The 15,473-nt window shown below is 35.7% G+C and overlaps 1 protein-coding gene across 1 annotated transcript; it reads left to right on the top strand.

Annotated features, from left to right (window-relative positions):
- The first annotated feature begins 792 nt into the window (after positions 1 to 792).
- Positions 793 to 14,670, top strand: plekhd1 (pleckstrin homology domain containing, family D (with coiled-coil domains) member 1). The gene is made up of 13 exons (XM_066694609.1): positions 793 to 962; positions 3,986 to 4,079; positions 5,086 to 5,175; positions 5,530 to 5,606; positions 7,471 to 7,562; positions 8,819 to 8,871; positions 9,043 to 9,137; positions 9,614 to 9,707; positions 10,134 to 10,312; positions 10,663 to 10,795; positions 11,192 to 11,336; positions 12,339 to 12,488; positions 13,249 to 14,670. Exons 1-13 carry the CDS (start codon positions 802 to 804, stop codon positions 13,407 to 13,409), a joined length of 1,524 nt encoding a protein of 507 aa, XP_066550706.1. The 5' UTR covers positions 793 to 801; the 3' UTR covers positions 13,410 to 14,670.
- The last annotated feature ends 803 nt before the right edge of the window (positions 14,671 to 15,473 follow it).

The raw sequence follows: 15,473 nt of genomic DNA, 5'->3' as shown, positions 1-15,473 counted from the left end.
TGAACGTGAGTGATAATAGGAGAAAAAAAAAAGTGCATCCATGCTAATCGATCAATGAAACTGCACCATTAGCTATACAAAAAGTATTGTACTCTAATCGCCTACTACAATAAAAATAATGCCTCTCCTTCAGTCACGGGATTAAGATGCATTACGTGGAGAAAATGCGATGAGTAAATCAGTTCTAAAGACCAGTCATGAGAGGCAAGGGTGAGAGCTAAGGTGCCATGAAATCCTTTTATGATTTTTTCCATATTTGGAAATTGGAGGTCCTGTAGTGTAACTTATAGATATAATAGTTGCCAATAACTCTTTTCTACTAAAAGTTCACATTACTGTTTTCTTACAGTTAAGTCTCACAAAATATGTGTAGGAAATATACATTTTGTTTTCCAGAGCTTAATTCTCTTGCTAGATGTATACCTTTACATTGCTTTAAAACAATGCAAATACATGTTCTTCCTTAGATGAGAAAGCTTTGTAAAATGATAATGTATTTGTTTTTAAGTAGAAACAATCACAGGATACAATTTACAAAACAGTTAGTAGATCACATGCATGGAGTTAGCATGCCCACTGTTCATCACTAAGAGTAATCTACAAAGAGACCTTTTACTGGCAGGGAATAACGGAGAAATATATTGACCTGCCCATGCAGATTTAGTCTCTCTCTCTCTCTCTCTCTCTCTCTCTCTCTCAATACGCCTCTCTCTTCCAGCATTATTGGCAGTCACATCTTTCTGCCTGACTGAATATCTGATTTGCACCCGCTATTTTTATATATTGTTTTCGTCTTGGTAAATGGCCGGAGCAATGTTCACTTCCAAATCCTCCACGTCCTCTCCATCTCTCTGCATGGAGCAGACCGACATCAATGCCCTGGATATCAGCACCAAGGTGCAGCTCCACGGAGTGCTGTGGAAAAGGCCCTTCGGACGACCGTCGGCCAAGTGGTCCAAAAGGTACAATACAGGACAGTCGGGGAAGGAATGGGGGGATATATTAAATGTCTCAGACCTTGCATATTTAGTGGTAAAAAGTTCTTGCTTGTGCTGTGAATTTTAATAAATCAATTTTCTTTAACTAATAATAATAACAAATCTATGATTAAAGTTAAGAATGCTATAGTATATTTCATTGTTTTAAAATGTGGACAACCATATGATTTGAATATCAGTGATCTTAAAACCCATTTGTACAATTTAGGGTGTATTCTATTCTCTCCCTGCTTTATCATTATTTAGTAAAATTATTTTTAAAATTTTATGAAATTCTTACATTTGTATTAAAAAAAAAAGATTAAAATTTAGGAGATTACAACTACTTTATATTTCATTGTATAAACTCAGACAGAATAAAAACTGACTGATCTGAGAATTTGTAAACTCAACTAAGCAGCACATAATTAAACTTTACAATCACTGACTGACTTTCTTAGTGCTTCATGTTGTTTTTTTAGCATTATTTTTTGTCAAGATATTGTGTTCCTAAACATTTCAATTATTTAACATATACATTCTAAGAAATAATAATGAATAAGACATATTAGAAATAAAGTGATGCATGCCCCTTTAAATAAAAGGCAGGAAGGGATGAACATTTTCAGGAATTAGCTTTCATTCTTAACTTCCATTGCTGGGGTGGCTTGTGAATGGGACTGGTGCCATCAGTGGAACAAATTCCGAATATTAGCTGCCCAATAATACAACTTGGGTAATGCCCCCCATTGTTTGTGGTATTTGAAGGAAAACTGTGAATGCGAGGGGATATTTTATTCCAAATGAAGGAAAAGATAATTTGCGTCAGCTTGTTGAAGAAGAATTTACGAATAAAGATTGGAATGCATTGAAAAAGATTATAAAATGTATGCAGGAACATAGAAACTAGAATAGGCGAAAGCTGTTGGGAAATGTTTAGTATAATTATATAAGGAAGCCATCAGGGGATTTGCTGTTCTGCATGAACTTAATTGCCTTGACATCATCAGGGGTGATGTTTTCTAATAAAGACTGGTATTTGTTTCCAAAAAGAGAGAGAGCTCAGCAGTGATGAAGTGAACAAAGTTACGTTCAGAAAGAAGTAATGGATTGAATCTGCAAGAATGGAGTGTAGCAGATTGGTTAGGAAAAGTTAACTCTAAGAGGAGTTAAGGTAAGGAGGAGTATGCTCTGAAATGACGTTGCTGTCATATGCACAAGAATGTATCAAAGGGAGTAATTTATTGTACAACAAAATACAAATAAATCACAGTGACAGTGTGCAGTATGACAGGTAGATGGCAGCACAGGAAGAGAATATCATATTTTTTCAGATTAGACTATATTACAATATTGGTGGCCATCTTGCTTGGGCCAGCTGGGGATACAATGTTCTTCAGTAGTTGGGCACAAAATGAGTTAAATTTAGGCCAGACATTCTCCAAGACAGACTTAAAGAGTTAGGCAAAAGGTTTAGGAGCAGAAACACTAAACTAAGTGGTTTTCATCAAAATACTACCAGTACCAGTCAGTTGGGTTTACTTTTTTATTTAGGCTTTTGAATACTTCTATTAAATCCCCATAACATTCTTTATTCTAGACTAGGGCTGCACAATTTTGGGAATATTCGAAGGTGGAAACTTTCCGTGGGAATTCTCAGGAATAAGATGGAAATGTAGGGGTTATTTGTATAGGTTGTTTTTACCACGTCATATATAGACAGAAACAAACCTTGTACCTTAACATAAGCAGACATAATTGCAAACAGAAATATAAAATCAACAATTTAGTTATGAGTTGAACCCCTCCTAAAAGACCTTTTCAACATAAATCTGTAAAATCATAATAGCCTAAAGCAAAGTGTGTTCATATAAAGCTGATGATTTAACAATCGACATTGAAGGCAGTGACCATGTTTTACCTGAAATGACTACTTATGATAAAAATAATAACTAGAAGTTGCATGCAAATGTTAAGGCTTCCAAGCTATATCAGTAGGTTTCAGATTTTAGTAGTAGGTGTGCATTTCTCTTTTAATGGATTGGAGTTTGAAGTTTGAATTGTTGTGTTATTCTAGGCCAGTGGTCTCCAACCCTGGTCCTGGAGAGCCCCAGTCCACTTTATGTTATAGGTTACCCTAAATAGCCAATTTCTAAATACTGTGAACACATCAGTTATTAATGAGTTAAGCAACTACTATTTCATAGTTTACTGAAATATCATATGTCATATAAAATATATTCACCCCAGTAATGTAATCAAAACTGACCTGAAAGCATCTAGTCCTTGGCTCAGACAGTGCAGTAGTGTGGGCTCAATAGCACTGCATCAGTGAGCAAGATCAGCTGTACATGTGATGGAGTGTGAGTGCACTGTGCATGTAGAGGGTTGCAATTATATACTGGATTCCCATTTAATAGGGATATTTTAACCAAAACATGCCATTAGACCTAGAATTGCCTTATTGTGCCTATCCCCCCTCCCCCCCAAAAAGTTCACTATTATAAGATAAAATGTTATGATGAAATTGTGCAAAATTCCCATGGAAAATATCTGGAATTTTACTCTATTCTAGATTAAAGAAATTCAGTTATTTTAACCTGTCTTGTGTAGGACAATCATTTGAAAAATATCATTGGTGCCACTTTTAATATATCTCTTTCCTCTAGTATCAGTCTTCCTGTCCTGAGACTAACTTGAGCTGCAAATGAACAAACAAATGAATAAATAAATTAGAAAACCAGAAACCACAAAACAAAAAATCACAAAAATGCCTCGTTTCTTGACCCTCATGTTTATATGTAAAAATATTCTTCTGAACAGTTTGTACATTAATCTAACCAACATATATTTTCTTGCATTGTACTTGACAATTCAACTGGATAACCAAATATCACACATTCAGAATATTATGACAATATTGCTTATACATTTCATTCATTTTAGTAGATATAGACAGTATATGGTGTTACAGTATACCAGCATTTTCACAATCTGTCTTTTTTCAGGTTTTTCATCATTAAGGACAGCTTCCTACTTTACTATGCTGAGAATGAGAAGAAGAACTTTGAGATAAATAAATATTTTAACATTCATCCTAAGGTGAGAAGGCTGCTTTTTCACTTCATCTATAATGCAGGGTGTTTTGTGTGAACAAGCATGTACACTAAAATTGTCCTTGAATCAAAATCAATCTTTTTTTACTAGGGAAAGCCCACGTTGCAAGCACAGAACACTTGCTAATGCACAATTTATATTGTATGGGCTATCTTAGTCAAGATGCTCAAAATGGACCTAAACAAAAAAAAAGCTTCTTCCGGCATTCCTCTCTTAGACTTTCAGTGAAAATGCACAGCATCGTAAAGCTTGCAATAGGCAGTGTGATCTCTTTTGTGTTCATTAAATTATGTTACAGTATAACATTAATTTTAATATATTATGTAGTATCTTTACACTTGTTTCCTCAGAATAAAATGCTATAATCTTTAGATTGACAGTCCTAGTTGCACAGGAAGATATTCTGACACTTCAACTCCAGATCAGCTAAAGGATTCAAAGGATAAATTTCAGATGACACCCAAGTTCTGTGAAAATGGGTTAAAAATCCAAGAGCTTTCATTTTCAATACAGTACTGAGGGAGAATCACTGCTGTACTCTTGACAGTAGCCTGGAGTCCCCAGTTATCAATGACACATAACTCTTGGTTTATTGTTGAACATTATTATTATTATTATTATTATTATTATTATTATTATTATTATTATTATGCTTCTGTCCACACCTGCCAACTGGGCATTGGGTTGCACTTCTCTTAGCTCTGATTTAATAGCAAATCTATGATTATTAAGTCTATGACTATCTATGATTTCTGGAATTTCGTTGTTTTTTTTTTTTTAATTATAGATATATATTTCTTTTAAACTTGATTTAAGCATGGATCTGGTTGCTCTTCCCTGAACTCTTTCTGGAGCAGCACTTACTCTTCGTGGTATATTCAAAAAGGACTGGTTATACAAATACATTGCATAGTTTTAACATTACATTTGTTTGTTTTTTAATAAATCGGTCTCTTTCTTTTGCTTTCTATGTCTGTCTCATTTTTTCAAGGGGGTAATCCCTCTTGGTGGGTGTGTGGTGAAGCCCAAAGAAGAGCAGGGCATGCAATTTGCCATAAGTATCTCTCATGAAGACTTCCATGTAAGTATTTAACAGATTGTGTCCCAGTCTACAAAGAGTCAATATACCGGAACTGACAGGTTCAGTGAGTGCAGGCTAATCCATATTGTTTCCTATTTGTGTCTCATAAATGCCCAGTTCAGTTATATCATCACACCAATCCACAAAATGGCCTGAACCCATATTGTTGCCAGATCCTTTCTGTATTTTACTTAATTATAATCCAAACACTGTCCTTGCTGACAAAATCTATATTGAGAAGTTTAATTGTCTACTACAAATTACCTGTATTGATGCCCTTTCTTAATTTCCATTTGTTTTCCTTGACTTCTTCACAATAATGATGCTATAAAACAGATTTCCCTGTGTTTCTAGGGTAACATTGTGTTGGCTGCTGAGTCCGAATTTGAACAGACACAGTGGCTGGAGCTACTGCAGGAATCTGGGAAAGTGTGAGCCATATTTCCATACTTTTTGAATGGCAATAGTTACATATGCATATACATATTTCCAAATGAGATTAAAAAATAAAAAAAAATAAGAAAACTGTCCGGGTGGACCAGACATTTTTCACTCCCTATTTTAAGCAGTGTATGAATTAGTAATTGACTACATGTGCACTGAACAAGGTAATCAAACATTATTTAAATTGCACATTCTATTATTATAAGGTCAAGGTGCCTTGTCAGCTCCTCAGAGGGGGCTATTGGTGGAAGACCAAAAGAGAAAAATGTGCTTAACCACTGATAATAAATTGTACATAGCATGTCCATTGCACACCTGTGGCACGATGGGAATAGTGACCAGAAAAGATTCAAAATAATGAGTGTTCAGCCATGATTTAAAGGCTAAGACAGAGGGTGCATCCCTCCATAGGCTGGAAGATCATTCCACAGTTTTGGGGCCTAAATGCTCTGCCACTTGTGGTTTTCTTGTGTAGTTTTGGGACCAGTAAATAACAGTCTTCCACTATACAATGGCCGACCTTTTAAATAGGGAGGTGCAAGTCCCTTTAATGGTTTAGTCCTAGATAATACTAAAACTACCACCAAGAAAATGAAATGTCACTGGATTATCAATGTTAATGATGGAGATTTCCATCCGTCTCAGCTTGACATTAATTTAGGGTTGCAAGAGGTATAACTGCGATCTGGACTGTAATGCATATAATGGTCATCATCATGGTGGCTAGTAAGAAAGCCATAACAAGAAAATAGCTTTCGGGAAAACCTTGTTTTTATGAACAATGGATTAACATTGTCAATTAAATATATGTAATGAAAAAATGACCTTCTGTCTGAAACTACAATTAGAAAAAAATATAAGACACTGTGTGAATTGGATTAGCTTTGTCTAAATCACAATTACAGCTCATATGGAAATGTTGATATTTCAATCATTTATGAACAACACGTCACATTACTGTAGTAGTATATACACTGTGAGGCAGATTATTAATTTCTTCATTTGCGTCCCTAAAGCTAAATATAGCCTAAAATGTATTGAAACTTTAAAGACAATTTGCTGTTTGGGACTCACTCTTCTTGTATCATGTGGTATTACAAACACTTAAAGTGGTATTACACAATATGACACATCTGGCAGACCATTTTTGAAACTGGAATACAATGTAGCCAATAACTTTTTTTTCTGTAGAGACATTATAACTTCAGGAACCTGGGGTTTGAATGTCTCAAGGTATTACAATATCAAGTGCTTCAGTTACTACAATAGGCACATTTACACTGCCATTTCTGATCTGTATCAAATGCATTGGTAGTATTTATTTAACATAAACTTTACCGTTTTCTAGAGAATGTGGCATATCATGGTAATATAACATGTTTTTTATCTGCTGTCTTACCATAATTGACTTTTAACATCTCTGCCCTGCACCACATATAAAAACATCTCATTTCTTCCTCATATCCTGGACTGGTAGTGGTACTGCTAGTCTTTCAGAGAAAAACATAGTTAAGTCATTCCTCATTTTAAGGCATCTGAACATTCAAGATTCCTGAGGATAATTATAGGACCTTGCTGAACCCAACACTAACCTTTTGGCAGACAGGAATCCAAAACAGTTATAAAAAAAAACATACATTTGTAATGCTAATATTAGAGTTGCTGATTACTTTCCCTATATTATTCTCACCATATATACATGAACTAGTTGTGTACAATCAACTCGTCTTGATGCTACAATCCAAATCATCATAATAGTCAGTCCAGTAAAGATAAAATTTGCTTGGAGGCTATCAACTCCATTTCACACTGTGATCACAGTATATAAATAATTACTTCTCTACCTTTCAGCACCTGGAAAAATGCCCAGCTGGGAGAAGCCATGATCGAGAGTCTTGAGGCCCAGGGACTACAACTGGCAAAGGAGAAGCAGGAGTACCTTGGTAAATTGAACTCACATTTGTTAGAGGCTGATAAAAATGTATTTTGAGGGCTGTGTCCAAATATTAATTTGTTAGAAGGTTTGTTTATTGGTAAGATATTCAAATGTAGTTCTGAACCATTTGTCCAGTCATTTGTCAATTGAAACAGTCACAATTCAAAATCACAATTAATGTAGCTCATGGAAATGTGATATTTTATTAATGTATTCTAAGCAGTTTTGTTTGCTGGATATCTGTGTTTTTTGTTCAGATTATTGTTATTATTCTGCCAAAACTTTCAAAGCCTCTAAAACCCACATCATATTGTGTTAAACAGTCATTTTTGAAAATTGAGATTTGTGCTAAAGAAGTCGATTGGTCACACAGCTAGGCTGTCGTGTTGCATCATTGGAAAACCTTTCAGTGACTTCTCCAAAACTGTGGTGAAACTTTGCATGAATAACATTGCTCAAGTTTGTTCAGGTTTTGCCTTAGCTTTACACTATCAACCAATCCAAATGTTTTCTTCTGATATTTAGGCAAAGAACTGAACATGTTGCCTATAACTTATAATATAAGTATAGAGCTCTAATGACATCTTGTGGTTAATTATTGAAATTGTATTGCAAAGCAAGATTACTGTATAGAAGTATGAGTAGAATGTAATAAATATTTAAAGTGTAACTCACACCAACAAATAACCACATTAACAAAAATAGCCTGCAGTGGTAACTTTGCAATGCATTCTAACATTTATATCACTTGATCATGGCACTTGCCTACACTCTTTTTTTTAATGAATTGGCTAATACACAATAATGCCTGTTACAGTGTGTTTGAAAGGTAAATAGTAACTTTCTTATTAAAGCACAATCTGCAAGAAGTCTTTTGCAATAACAAGGGTCGTTTAAAATAAATGCTGTCCCAACACTCCATAAATTTAGTGTGACATTTAAACAAATTCATGGTTATTTTTCATTGTATGCTTTTGTTTTATTTTGTTTGGGTACCTAAAAAATTGAATGTTATCAATCATTACACATGTAATATAAACAATAATATCTACAAGCAATAATTATGATTACAATCATACAAATTTGGGCTGGAGTTTTAAACAATTTAAGTTATTGCAAAACAAGTTACTTCCTGCAGTTTGTATTGGAATTGGAAAGCTACTATTTACCTTACTGTACCTTTTAAGCATGCAGCTGTATTTATGTTTTTAACATAAAATATATTTGAAAGCTGAAAAAGTATGTACCCACGGTCTTTTTCAGATAAACTGATGGAAGAGACAGAGGAGTTATGTTTACAGAGGGAGCAGAAGGAGGTGAGTGAGCATTTCTAGATTAACAAGTTTATTACATGTCACAAAATCATTGATAATTGATTATTTCTGTGGCAATTATCCTATTATCCAAAGTCTAAGATGACACAATGTGATTGTAGAAAACAACACTATTGTATGAGATACAAATGTTTCATGTGATCGCTGTGTCAGGAACTGGAAAGGCTCAATCAAGTGTTGGCGGGTGAGAAGCAGCAGTTTGAGGAAGTTGTACAGGAGCTGCGGGCAGAACAGGAGCAAATCAAATGGTAAGAAACACACAAACAGACATCATACAAGAACACACACCTCTCGTACAAACTACAAAGAAAACCATAAACCCCCTAACTGTGTCTGTGCAGTCCCCCACAAATAACGCTACGTACACACACATGTGACGCCACGCTGGGTGACAGGGTGAGGGACCACCCTAAACTGCCCTGTACCTCCATGAGGAAAATTACCAGGAGGAACACCTGACTCCTGCTTCCTCCGTAACTGACTCTCACCTTGATAAAACAGGAAGCTTTTTTAAAATGATATTTACAATATTGTGTAGTTTAGAAGTAAATCTAAGAAATGTGAAATATTTAAATATCTCAAATAAGATGTTTGAGTTTTCCCAGGTCTGTTCCTGGTATTATGTAGCCATCGTGTCCAAGTATACCTGACATCTCCTAACATTTTGTTTGTTTTTTTAATTTCTATCTAACAACGCTAAAACAATTGTTGGTGTCCCCGACAGTGAGCTCGATGGGACAGCTATGTCACTGATGGGGGTGGAGGCTGAGAAGAAACAGCTCCACGGCCTGACAGAATCACTGCAGAAGACTCTGGAGGTACACACTTCTCAAACACAGTACAGCAAAACAACAATAACATAATTCAAATTTTATTAGTAGCAGCACACAAAAACATGTTATGTATTCCTTTATTTTATTCAGTTTTAGAGTTTGGATACATAAGATGGGAAAGCAAGGCATATTTCATGTTAATTTATTTTGCATTTGCACTTGTGTTCATTGAATCACTTATGATAATTCAGTAGCCCGACTACACCACCCAAGTATGCTTGGCATCCGAAACTCTCAAATAGTCAGATTCTTTTACTATCTGGGGGAACAGCACGTTAAACTAATTGCATTAGTATTTTGTGTATATAAAATCATTACATCCGTCGCATTATCAAATCTCCAAAAAGATTGTTACACATTTGTTAACTATTATCGTTTGAAAACCCCACCCAATATTATGGTTATCTTAAGGAACTGTCCCAAGAAAAGCAGAGGACTCTGCAGCTACTGAAGGCCAAAGAGCAGCAGCAAACTGAGCAAACACTCAACCATGAAGGCCTGGAGGACAGTGGAAAACTCCATGGGAACCTGAGACACATCGAGGAGAGGATGAAGAAACTGCTGGAGGAAAAAGTCTGTGCCGATGAGAGGTGAGAGAGAGCTAGCAGGCAGCCCTTCCAGGAATCAAATTGTGGAAATTGCTGGAGAATGTTAATCGATTCAGTCCCTGTTTCTGAAAAAATCTATACCGGACTGCATTAGGTTAGAAAAATGTCAGTAGCTGTATATAGTGCTCAAAACCCTCAGGGCCAAGTGAGTTGTGAAATGGTTGGCATTCATTTTTCAGTCATTTGGGCCCTTGCAAACATTTTATTGGTGTCTTGCCTTGAGGGAAATCCACATAGATTTTTAGATTATGATCAATTGTAAAGCATGATAGATTATAGATTATGATGAGCTCAGGGGTGACTCTGTCCTGTCATTGGCTGTGTGTCTCCAGGCTGCGGGAGAAGGAAACGTGCTCACGAGCTCTTCAGGACGAGCGTGAGTTTTACTCCTCACAGTCACAGGCCCTGCAGCTTTCCCTGACTGAGCTGACCGCCGAGAAACAGCAAACTGAAGCAGAGCTGAAGGTAAGTATTCATACCCTGATTAAAATGTAATTAAAAGCTGATTTAGCGGGTATACACAGTATTACATAAACAAGATAATTCAGTGTTTAACTAAAATCCATATGCTTTTGTAAAGCCACTGCCAGCAGCAATGATTTTTTTTTTTTTTTAATTGCTATGCAACTCACCTCATGTATGTGACATAATTTCCCACTGTGCAGGGTCAGAAACAATGTAGCTCAGCACCAGCACAGCTTGCATGTGGCAGAGTTAAAGGGGATGTAAGAGGTAAAGGGATGTCAGATTGGCCAGCCACAGTAACATGTGCTCCTGTTAATGTGAGTTGACTGCAGATGTAGTTGCTCAGGAGTGTTCATCTGTGCTGTCTACAGTGCTAAACCTCTATATCTCTGCCAGGCTGAAATAAAGGCCCGGATGGAGCTGGAAAGGAGGTTGAAGGTAGCAGAAGAGGCCCTACAGAGCTTGGAGCAGGGCCTCAACTCACAGGAGAGATCACGGGAGAAGGATGAGCGCATGAAGGGGGATGTCAGCCAACTAAAACGTGAGGAGGTTAAGGGGATAGCAAAGTAGTTGTCAGTGTCTTAAAAGTCAACTTTACTATAAAATAAATCCTGATTACAGTAAAATATTGCATATGTTTACTTTATCATTTTCTGGAGCTCTGCTAGGGTCACTGAGGACTCACTGCCTGAACTCATGTCACATTACAAAAAGGCACCAGAACCAGTGTTGCCAGAAATAAAAATGCACTAGTAGCCCAAAACCAGCCCAATAAATATATATTTTTTATGACAAACCCCTAAATGGTGGACAACATAGTATTTGATGCATTGTATGGCCTGCTACAACTGACCAGACTCTGAAGAGTCAAAGATCTGGAGAGAGAGAAAATTTAAAGAATCACCACTTTATATCAATTCTTATTCATTAAACCAACACAATATGCTGGTCGCTACAACTGGAAAACAATAACATGATGAGACATTAGTAGGTAATTATGGATATGGCAACAGGGATGAAAGAGGTGTTAGATTTGCAGATTCGGTTTCATTTTGACAAACAATGACAGAAATTTGAGTAGTAAATAAGACATTCACTCATTCATTCAATTCTATTTTTTGGCCATTCTTTTTCTTTGTTTGCGACATAACCTTTTATTAATTTATTACTGTGATAATTTTGTATAATTCACAGTTCCGATGTCACTACAAGTGGACCACTACAGATTAATGCAATTTCCTTAATCGAGTCTTCTGCCTTTTACTGTAATTGGCAAGTAATCCTTAACGTAATCACCTACTTTTTTACAGTATTTATATTCAGAACACTTGTCTGACCTGAGTAACTGTAACCGAATACAGTTATTATAATGTCGTCATCTGAATATCTAACAGGGATACTTGTTTTCCGCTATTATCCAGCACTATGTATAACCTGTCATTATCTGTGCACGTTATCATCATTTCCCCTGTGCAGATGAGAGAGGTAATTTGTCCATTGCAAAGAGAGAGGCAAAATGTGTTATATTTTCTTTATATTGCAGAGTTCTTTGAGGAGTGTATCAGAGATGCAGAAATTGCTGCCAAGCTGCCAGTTATCATGAAGAACTCGGTGTATATCCACAAGGCCACGGCCCGCAGGATAAAGAGCTGCAGGTTTCAGAGAAAATCCTCTGGCAATAATTGGGGCCTTAGTAAGTACTGTGTTCCTCTGTAGGGTCTTTCCATCCCACTTGTTTGAAAAGTCAAGAGCCCAGGCTGTAGTAAATCTCAATCAATTATCCAGTCTTTCCTCAGTAGTGTCAGCTCAATTGTTATCATCGCTGTAAATGTTTATTTGACCAGACATGCCTCCAGTATCAGTACTTCCTATTTAAATGAAATATTGAACTCTTTTCAGTAGCGCATCATTTTGCATGTAACTAAGAGAAACCAAATTAGCAAGTTTGGTTTCTTTTAATTTGCAAACTTATCTGTAGATTTCTAACCTTACCCTAATCTGTAGTATTATATTCTTGACATGACAGAATAACACAAACTCGTAAGAGAATGGATAGAATATGAGTAAATTATCAGTTGTGAAACACTGTAAATTGTCAAGAAGTAATCTGAACATCTGAATTTAATCTCTTTTCTCTTATTAGAGTTTAGCAATACTTCCAATTGAGGTGTGATATTGGTTATTGGTTAATATATATGTGAAATATATATTATGCATAATTTTCCAGCTCATGTAGTGATGTTTTGTAGTTTATTTTTTACTTATAAATGACACTAGTGTAGAATAGCCATAATTAGCCATTTCTTATTCTGTTTCTTCCAAATCTGTCTAATTCTTTTTTATTTGAAAACAAGGTTCATTATCTGTCAATAAACTCCTCATTTGTAGTAATGGTAGTCTTGGGGCTGGCGGACTAAATTAAAATCCATATAATTTTCAATTATTTTCAACAGTAAGGCATTCACAGTCCTTCATCATGACTCCCAGCGAAGAGGCTAGCCTGAAGGATCTGCGTGAGACGGCAAGAAGACTGACCTGTGACAATTACCTTCGAGAGAGTGTCTTCAAAATTGTGACTCGTAAAGACTCTATAAAGAGAGAGGACAGGGAGTAAGCAGAGAAGCACAATTCTTTTGAAATGGGTCTTCTTGAAGAAAAGGCCACAGCAGAAATGCCAGAAAGGATGTCCGCTAACCCAGTCGAATTAGGTTTTGTTTTATCCCATTTATTATTCCATTACAAAATGCTCAATGTGATTACCGCTTTGATAAGGTGAAATGGGAAAGTGGAGTATTGGCAGAATTTGGATCAAAGCTTTGGTATTGCATATGGGTCACTGCCTCACTTTTTACATCTCATGTTCTGTGTTTTCCAGTACCGTGTATGTCTGATTAGTCAAATGAAATCCAGGAAATCTGACCGCCTTCAACATCAGTAAGTTATACCCTTTTAAACTTTTTTTTTAAACAAACACATCTGTATTGGACATTATCTTAACTAATAATAGTATATTATAATATTCTTGGAAAGGCAACTGTTGTGACAGATAATGCATAACATTTAATAAGTCTTCTAAAATAATAGTCTCATGTTCTCCACCAAAATCTGTTATATGTACTATTTAGGAGCATGACAATAATATTGAAGGTGGTAAATTGTTTCACACAAATGTATGGAGTTTTGGACATGACCACAAATGATGGACTAAAGTGCCCTTATTCACTTTAACATGTTGCTGAAATATCTGTAAAAATCCTGTGCAAGTTTTTCTATGTATAATCTTAAAATGACATCAGATTAGGATTCATTTAATTTAGTGAATGTTTCAAGGCCGCTGTCCCATACCTGTGAGCCCATCTCCTTTCTTCTTTCTTCTTGTCTAATTAAATCTGTAGATATATTAACTTGTTTATGCACCAGACTATAAGCTTTAGGTACGTTTCAACTGTGTGAACTGTGTCAAATAAAGGAATCTGTCAAAAAACTCTCTTCAGCCAATCGAAAGATATAATGTCAACATCAAGGTAACTATTCCCAACTCCCTTCACTTAGTAAACACAGCATCCCCCCTTGCAGAGAAAGATGTGATTAAAGCATATTGGACTATAAACGGTCATATCAGGCAGCTTTAAATGTGCTTTCATTTGTTTTCAAACTGGAAGACAGTTGTTAATTATGAAAGAGAGCCATTTATCTTGGTTGGAGCATTAAGCAAGCAAGGGAAGGAGCTCTGGTTGTGAGAAGCTGATTTACTTATGCCCAGGATGGAGTCTTACGATTCTTCTAATATAAAATAAAAATAAAGAATTGGCTGCCCAGTATTAGAACTAAAACAAGACCAAAACCCCCCATGAACTTAGGTTAACAGAGATGCTGCATAGGAACTCCGCCTGTCTGATAGCCCCGTATCAAGTTTAACATTTTAAAAATACTATGTGATTGAAAAATAATAATAATGTATACAAAATGTTGCTTGAGTTGGTCAAATCTTTATTGGCAGGTCATTTTCTGTAACATGCCTGGCTCCCTTATTATTGTATCTCCCAAATATGTGAATCATTCCTGTGCAATTTTAGTCGGTGAAGTAGTGTATTGATGTAAAGTAATAGACATTTATTTGTCTTTATCCAGGTAAATCTAATATGCATTTTGTTTTTTTTAATTAATGCATCAAATATTTTAGTTTGGGACAAAATGTAATCTGCATTGAAGGGTAAATATTGATTATGTTAGCTTAAACAGTGATTATGATAGCTTCAACATTGATTTTGTTAGTTTAATATTAATATTTAATATCCAAGTAGATTTATATTTGATTCTCAGGCACATGTTCAGAGTTACAGGAGGGATACATGATTTCATACGAATGTAAAGTGTTGGAAAGGGACTAAAAGTTTGCATTTTATTTAGAAGGAGGTACCTCAATTTGTAAAAGTAAAGGGTATACCGAGTCCTAATAGTTTCTCACAATTATTTACATAAATGTCCTGATATTCTCAAAATTATAAACAGAAAACAAAAAACCCACACCTTACTGGCCAAACATCAAATGCAACTCTACCTACACAAAAGCAATCAAATAATTAGACCCTACTGAATACTCATAACACACAGGTGAGATCAATGGAAAACACTATTCTAAAATATGTTTTTTAAGTATTATCAGTATAAATCTGGC

Source organism: Amia ocellicauda, chromosome 21, assembly GCF_036373705.1.
Source record: "Amia ocellicauda isolate fAmiCal2 chromosome 21, fAmiCal2.hap1, whole genome shotgun sequence".
Lineage (NCBI taxonomy): Eukaryota > Metazoa > Chordata > Actinopteri > Amiiformes > Amiidae > Amia > Amia ocellicauda.
Note: the sequence above shows the minus strand (reverse complement) of the source record. Positions and strands in the feature narration are given on the sequence as shown.